This window comes from Anser brachyrhynchus, assembly GCF_964034855.1.
Source record: "Anser brachyrhynchus genome assembly, contig: SCAFFOLD_517, whole genome shotgun sequence".
Classification (NCBI taxonomy): domain Eukaryota; kingdom Metazoa; phylum Chordata; class Aves; order Anseriformes; family Anatidae; genus Anser; species Anser brachyrhynchus.
Genome location: NW_027664057.1, coordinates 23,659 through 31,627, shown reverse-complemented (window position 1 = coordinate 31,627; position 7,969 = coordinate 23,659). Strand labels below are relative to the sequence as shown.

The following is a 7,969-nucleotide window of genomic DNA, read 5'->3' as shown; positions in this document are numbered from 1 at the left end:
TTCTGCCAACGTCTATATTTATTGGGCGGGGCCCCCCCCAAAGCCCCGCCCCCAGGGCCCCACCCCCTCCACAGCCGGGGGCGGGGCCGAGACACGACGACGACTAAAGTGGGGGGTGGGTGGGGGGGGGAGGGCAGAGGGGGGGAGGGGCGGGGCTCGGCGGGAGGGGGAGGGGCCAGGGGAGCAGGGGGCGTGTCCGGGCGGGGGCCCGCCCCCCCGGGGGGGCGGGGCTAGCGGATGGTGTAGCGCACGTAGGGCACCTCGATGTCGGCGTCGGTGTCGTCGTTGCAGCAGAGCTCGAAGACGAGCGCCTTGACGTGGCGGCCGACCTTCTTCTTGGACACCCGCGCCACGATCTCCGTCATCCTGCGGGGGGGGGGACGGGGTGGGGGGGGGGGGCGTCAGGCACGGGGACGCGACCCGGTGACCAACGGTGGTGGACATGGACACGGGGACGGTCACCCTACGGGGTCAGGGACGTGGTTGTGGGGTTGGTTCTGGTCATGGTGACCAACGCTGGTGGACATGGACATGGGGACGGTCACCCTATGGGGTCAGGGACACGACTATGGGGTGGGTGCTGGTCCCGGTGACCAACGATTGTGGACGTGGACATGGGGACGGTCACCCTATGGGGTCAGGGACGTGGTTGTGGGGTGGGTGCTGGTCATGGTGGCCAATGATGGTGGACATGGACATGGGGACTGTCACCCTATGGGGTCAGGGACGTGGTTGTGGGGGGGGGTGCTGACCCCGTGACCAATGGTGGTGGCCTTGGACCTGGGGACGGTCACCCTATGGGGCTGGGGACACGACTATGGGGTGGGTGCTGGTCATGGTGGCCAACGGTGGTGGCCTTGGACCTGGGGACTGTCACCCTATGGGGTCAGGGACATACTTGTGGGGTGGGTTCTGGTCATCGTGGCCAACGGTGGTGGCCTTGGACACGGGGACGGTCACCCTGTGGGGTCAGGGACACGACTGTGGGGTGGGTGCTGGTCCCGGTGACCAACGATCGTGGACATGGACATGGGGACGGTCACCCTATGGGGTCAGGGATGTGGTTGTGGGGTGGGTGCTGGTCATGGTGGCCAACAATGGCGGCCTTGGACACGGGGACAGTCACCCTATGGGGTCAGGGACGTGACTATTGGGTGGGCACTGCTCATGGTGGCCAACGATCGTGGACATGGACATGGGGACTGTCACCCTATGGGGTCAAGGACACAACTATGGGGTGGGTGCTGGTCCCAGTGACCAACGGTGGTGGCCTCAGACATGGGGACCGTCACCCTATGGGGCTGGGGACATGACTATGGGGTGGGCGCTGGTCATGGTGGCCAACGATGGTGGCCTTGGACATGGGGACGGTCACCCTATGGGGTCAAGGACACGACTATGGGGTGGGCGCTGGTCCCGGTGACCAACGGCGGTGGCCTTAACCACGGGTGCCCTGCACCCTCAGTCCCCCCCCTTCCCCACGGGTGCCCCCGACTCTGGTTTCCCACACCCCCCACGGGTGCCCCCCCCCACCAGATGCCCCCCCCCCCCCCCCCCCCCCCACCCATGGGTGCCCTACGGCTGGTCGTGGCGCTCGCGCAGCTTGGCGGCCGGCATGAAGAAGGAGTAGAGCATGGAGACGCCCTGGGACAGCATCGTGATCTCCAGCCGGTGCTCCTTCTGGGGGGGGGGGCACGGGGCGGTTGGGGGGCGCCAGACCCCCAACTGCCCCCCCTGGACCCCCAACTGCCCCCCCGGACCCCCAATTGCCCCCCAGACCCTCAACTGCCCCCCCAGACCCCCAATTGCCCCCCCCCCCGCCTCCCAACTACCCCAGCACCCTGGCACCCAGCTGCCCCGCTGACCCTCGGCTGTCCCCTCCAGCCCCCAAGTGTCCCCCCCGGACCCCCAAGTGCCCCCCCAGACCCCCAACTGCCCCCCAGACCCTCAACTGCCCCCCCAGACCCCCAATTGCCCCCCCCGGCCTCCCAACTACCCCAGCCCCCTGGCACCCAACTGCCCCGCTGACCCTCGGCTGTCCCCCCCCGGACCCCCAAGTGCCCCCCCAGACCCCCAACTGCCCCCCAGACCCCCAACTGCCCCCCCAGACCCCCAATTGCCCCCCCCGGCCTCCCAACTACCCCGGCCCCCTGGCACCCAACTGCCCTGCTGACCCTCGGCTGTCCCCCCGGACCCCCAAGTGCCCCCCCCGGACCCCCAATTGCCCCCCCAGCCCCCCAAGTGCCCCCTCCCCAGCCCCCCCGCTGCCCTCCCAGTGCCCCCCCCAGTGCTCCCAGTACCTTGAAGTAGGCGAGGAACTGGCGCAGCGTCATCTCCTGCCCGTCAGGCTGCAGCCCCTGCACCTCGAACCGGTCCCACAGCGTCCACTCCACCTCGTAGTACTGGGGGGCAGACCCACGGCGTGGGGGGCAGACCCACGGCATGGGGGGCAGACCCACGGCGTCGGGGGCAGACCCACGGCGTCGGGGGCAGACCCACGGCATCGGGGGCAGACCCACGGCATCGGGGGCAGACCCACGGCGGAGCATTGGGATCCAAGGGGGGGGCAATTGGGAGTCTGGGAAAAGTGGCGCTAGGACCCGTGGGGCAGCCACAGGGCTATGGGGCAGGGCGCTATGGGGCAGGGCGCTGTGGGGCAGGGCGCTATGGGGCAGGGCGCTGTGGGGCAGAGCCCTATGGGGCAGAGCCCTATGGGGCAGGGCGCTGTGGGGCAACACCCCAACGGTCCTGTATAGGGCAGCACCCACTTGCCCCAAGGTCTGTGCGGCAGGGTGCTATGGGGCAGGGCACTGTGGGGCAGAGCCCTATGGGGCAGGGCCCTATGGGGCAGGGCACTATGGGGAAGAATGCTATGGGGCAACACCCCAACAGTCCTTATAGGGCAGCACCCGCTTGCCCCAAGATCTATGGAGCAGGGCGCTATGGGGCAGGGCGCTGTGGGGCAGGGCCCTATGGGGCAGGGCGCTATGGGGCAGAATGCTATGGGGCAACACCCCAACAGTCCTTATAGGGCAGCACCCACTTGCCCCAAGGTCTATGGAGCAGGGCGCTATGGGGCAGGGCGCTATGGGGCAGAGCCCTACGGGGCAGGGCGCCGTGGGGCAGGGCACTATGGGGCAACACCCCAACAGTCCTGTATAGGGCAGCACCCACTTGCCGCAAGGTGTATGGAACAGGGTGCTATGGGGCAGGGCGCTGTGGGGCAGGGCGCTATGGGGCAGGGCGCTGTGGGGCAACACCCCAACGGTCCTTATAGGGCAGCACCCGCTTGCCCCAAGGTCTATGGAACAGGGCGCTATGGGGCAGGGCGCTGTGGGGCAGGGCCCTATGGGGCAGGGTGCTATGGGGCAGGGCGCTATGGGGCAACACCCCAACAGTCCTTATAGAGCAGCACCCGCTTGCCCCGAGGTCTATGGAGCAGGGCGCTATGGGGCAGGGCGCCGTGGGGCAGAGCCCTATGGGGCAGGGCACTATGGGGCAGGACGCTATGGGGCAGGGCGCTATGGGGCAGGGCGCTATGGGGCAGAATGCTATGGGGCAACACCCCAACAGTCCTGTATAGGGCAGCACCCACTTGCCCCAAGGTGTATGGAACAGGGTGCTATGGGGCAGAGCCCTATGGGGCAGGGCGCTATGGGGCAGGGCGCTATGGGGCAGGGCGCTATGGGGCAGGGCGCTATGGGGCCGGCCCCCTTACCTTGTTGCGGGGGCAGGCGAGGGGCTCGGAGAAGCCGACGAAGGGCAGGGCCAGGTTGAGGAAGGCGTTCTTGTAGGAGGCCAGGCGCCGGTGGCCCTGCACCAGCTTGTAGAGCTCCAGGCAGCCCAGCCCCACCACCGCCGCCGTCGTCGTCGCGATGGCCGGGATGATCTTCCCCGCGATCAGCTTGCTCTGCGCCCCGCGGGACGGACGGACGGCCGTGACCCCGCTGTCCCCCCGCCCGTCCCCCCCCGGCCTCCGGAGGGAGCCTACGGCACCCGGAACGACCCTACGGCACCCCGAGGGACCCTACAGCACCTAAAAGGACCTTATAGCACCCGGAGGGACCCTACAGCACCCATAGGGAACCTATAGCACCCAAAATGACCCTACAGCACACATAGGGACCCTACAGCACCCATAGGGAACCTACAGCACCCAAAATGACCCTATAGCACCCATAGGGAACCTACAGCACCCAAAATGACCCTATAGCACACATACAGACCCTACAGCACCCATAAGACCCTATAGCACACATACAGACCCTACAGCACCCATAAGACCCTATAGCACCCATAGGGACCTTAGAGCACCCATAGAGACTCTATAGCACCTGTACGAACCCTACAGCACCCATAGGAAACCTATAGCACCCAGAATGACCCTACAGCACCCATAGGGAACCTATAGCACCCAAAAGGACCCTATAGCACCCATAGGGAACCTATAGCACCCAAAAGGACCCTATAGCACCCATAGGGAACCTATAGCACCCAAAAGGACCTTATAACACCCGTAGGGACCTTATAGCACCCATAGGGAACCTATAGCACCCAAAATGACCCTATAGCACCCACAGGGACCTCACAGCACCCATAGGGACCTTAGAGCAGCCATAGAGACTCTATAGCACCTGTAGGAACCCTATAGCACCCATAGGAACCCTACAGCACCTGTAAGACCCTATAGCACCCATAGGGAACCTATAGCACCCAAAATGACCCTACGGCACCCAGAGGGACCTTAGAGCAGCCATAGGGAACCTATAGCACCCAAAATGACCCTACAACACACATAGGGACCCTACAGCACCCATAGGGAACCTACAGCACCCAAAATGACCCTATAGCACACATACAGACCCTACAGCACCCATAAGACTCTACAGCACCCATAGGGACCTTAGAGCACCCATAGGGAACCTATAGCACCCATAGGGAACCTATAGCACTCCTAAGACCCTATAGCACCCATAGGGACCTTATAGCACCCGTAGGGACCCTAGAGTACCCATAGGGAACCTATGGCACCCATAGGGACCTTAGAGCACCCATAGAGACTCTATAGCACCTGTAGGAACCCTATAGCACCCACAGGGACCCCATAGCACCCATAAAGGCTCTATAGCACCCACAAGGACCTCATAGCACCCAGAGGGAACCTACAGCACCCAAAATGACCCTACAGCACCCATAGGGGCCTTAGAGCAGCCATAGGGAACCTATAGCACCCAAAATGACCCTACAGCACACATAGGGACCCTACAGCATCCAAAAGGACCCTATAGCACCCATAGGGACTTTATAGTACCCACAGGGACCCTACAGCACCCATAGGAACCCTATACCTCCTAAAAGGACCCTATAGCACCCATAAGAACCCTATAGCACCCGTAAGAACTTATAGCACCCATACGGGCTCTGTAGCACCCATAGGACCCTATAGCACCTGTAGGTACCCTACAGCACGCATAAGACCCTACAGCACCCCTAGGGACCCTATAGCACCCATAGCACCCCCGCAGCACCCCCAGGACCTCCCAGCACCCATAGGATTCCTTATAGCACCCATAGGACTCCTGCAGCACCCCCAAGACTTCCCAGCACCTCTAAGACCCCTATAGCACCCATAGGACCCCCGCAGCACCCATAGGACCCCCTTGGATCCCCAGAGCACCCATGGGACCTCCCAGCACCCACAGGACCTCCCAGCACCCATGGGATCCCCCCAGCACCCCCAGGACTTCCCAGCGCCTCTGAGACCCCTATAGCACCCACAGGACCCCCGCAGCACCCATAGGACCCCCACAGGACCGCCCCCCAGCACCCATGGCCCCCCCCAGCACCCATGGCCCCCCCCCCAGCACCCATGGGTGACCCGCAGCACCCACCTTGTGCCGGTCGGCCGGCGGGATGTCGTAGTTCTCGGCCCGCAGGTTGGAGGCGGCGACGATGAAATCCATGTGGAAGTTGGTGTCATCGTCCTGGGGGGGGGGGGGGGGGCAGCACCCATGGGTGGGGGGTGTGGGGGGGGGGCACCCATGGGTGCTGGGGGGGGGGCGGGGGAGGGGCGGCACCCACCTTCTCGAAGTCGATGGGGTACATGCGGAAGCCGGGCAGCTCCTCGGGGCTGGGCAGCGAGGCCTTGAGCTCCTCCAGCCGCCCGTCGTCTGCGGGGCCGGGGGGCACCCATGGGATAGCAGCACCCAAGGGTGCCCCCGGAACGCCTGCAGCCACCCCCACCCCCCTCCAGGGGTCCCATGCCCGTGGTCTCCTGCCCCGTGGGTGCTACAAGGCTGTGCCTCCTGGCCCGATGCACCCAGGGGTGTTACAAAGCCATGGGGCCCTGTCCTGGAGCACCCATGGGTGCTGCTAACCAGGGTCTCCTGTTCCATTGCATCCAGGGGTGCTACAAACCCCATCTCCTAGCCCACAGCACCCATGGGTGCTACGAGCCTGTGCCTAGTGCCCCGTAACACCCATGGGTGCTACAAATCCCGATCTCCTGCCCCACAGCACCCATGGGTGTCACAAAGCTTCACCTCCTGCCCCATAGCAGCAATGGGTGCCCCAACCCCTATCTCCTGCCTCCTAGCACCCATGGGTGCCCTAAACCCTTATCTCCAGCCCCACAGCACCCATGGGTGCCCTAAACCCCTACCTCCTGCCCCACAGCACCCATGGGTGCCCAAACTCCTATCTCCTGCCTCCTGGCACCCATGGGTGCCCTAAACCCCTACCCCCACCCCCCCAGCACCCATGGGTGCCCCAAACCCCCCTCCCCACCCCTCCCCCCTCCCCTCAGTGCCCCCTCCCGCCCCCACGGCCACCCCAAACCCCCCACCCCGTAAACCCTTAACCCCCTCCCCCCTCCCCCCGCAGCACCCATGGGTGCCCCCCCCCCCCCGGCACCCACCCAGGGCGGCGGCGGCGCTCTGCAGCTCCTGGTCGGAGACGTGGATGCGCACCCCGGCCTTGGGGGCGAAGGGGGGGACGCGGACGTGGCGCAGGAGCTCGGCCACCGCCGCCCGGTCCCGCGAGCCCCCGATGCCGTAGCTCTGGGCGAAGAGGTTGGCGGCCGCCATCACGTAGTCCAGGTGCAGGGGCTGGGGGCACCCAAGGGTGGCCGCGGGTGAGAAGGGGCGGGGGGAGGGGGTGGGGGGCGGAGGGGGGCGCCCTAAGGGTCATGGCGGGGCGCGCAAGGGTTACGGGGTGGCGCCCGATGGTGGGGGGGGGGTGGAACCCAAAGGGGATGGGTGGCACCCAAGGGTGGTGGATGGCACCCAAGGGTGATGGGTTGGCATCCAAAGGTCAAGGGATGGCACCCAAAGGGGATGGGTGGCACCCAAGGGTGTTGGGACGGCGCCCAATGGGGGTGGATGGCACCCAAGGGAGATGGGTGGCACCCAAGGGTGATGGGTGGCACCCAAGGGTGGTGGATGGCACCCAAAGGTCAAGGGATGGCACCCAAGGGTGATGGGTTGGCACCCAAAGGTGTTGGGATGGCACCCAAGGGTGTTGGGATGGCACCCTAAGGGGGTGGATGGCACCCAAAGATCAAGGGACGACACCTAAAGATCAAGGGATGGCACCCAAGGGTGGGGGGCGCCACCCGAAGGCCTCGCGACGGCACCTGAAGGTGCCCCCTCCCCCCAGCACCCATGGGTGCCCCCACTCACGTTGTCGGGGTCGAAGACGAGGGGGTGGGGGCAGCGCTTGGGCCCCGACCAGAAGAGGGTCCCCGAGTTGGTCTTCTGCGGGGGCACCAGGGCGTCGGCACCCCGAAACACCCCAAAGCCACCCCGAAACGGCCCCAAACACCCCAAAACGCTCCAAAGCCACCCCAAAACGGCCCCAAACACCCCAAAACGCCCCAAACACCCCAAAACGGTCCAGAACACCCCAAAATGGCCCCGAATGCCCCAAAAGGGCAACCAGGCACCCCGAAACTGCCCCGAACGCCACTGAA

General features: G+C 65.5%; 1 protein-coding gene and 1 long non-coding RNA gene across 11 annotated transcripts in view; both read right to left on the bottom strand.

Moving 5' to 3' along the window:
• SAE1 (SUMO1 activating enzyme subunit 1) overlaps positions 1-7,969 on the bottom strand; it is a 31,615-nt gene continuing 23,646 nt past the window's right edge. Inside the window, exons 19-26 of the mRNA XM_080608576.1 lie at positions 7,680-7,754; positions 6,917-7,106; positions 6,082-6,170; positions 5,892-5,984; positions 3,719-3,910; positions 2,301-2,402; positions 1,580-1,680; positions 1-366 (exon numbers count right to left, since the gene is read on the bottom strand). Coding sequence (XP_080464702.1) covers positions 231-366; positions 1,580-1,680; positions 2,301-2,402; positions 3,719-3,910; positions 5,892-5,984; positions 6,082-6,170; positions 6,917-7,106; positions 7,680-7,754 — 978 coding nt within the window. The 3' untranslated portion in view covers positions 1-230. The remainder of the gene's footprint in view (positions 367-1,579; positions 1,681-2,300; positions 2,403-3,718; positions 3,911-5,891; positions 5,985-6,081; positions 6,171-6,916; positions 7,107-7,679; positions 7,755-7,969) is intronic.
• On the bottom strand, positions 3,958-5,745 carry LOC308186444. Of its 10 annotated transcripts, none has more exons than XR_013944056.1 (4): positions 5,142-5,745; positions 4,395-5,041; positions 4,188-4,334; positions 3,958-4,127 (listed from the first exon to the last, which is right to left on the bottom strand). It is a non-coding gene; the product is annotated as an uncharacterized lncRNA (long non-coding RNA). The 10 variants fall into 10 exon arrangements; XR_013944059.1 differs by having other exon boundaries at positions 3,998-4,087; XR_013944053.1 differs by having other exon boundaries at positions 3,958-4,266; positions 4,366-5,041.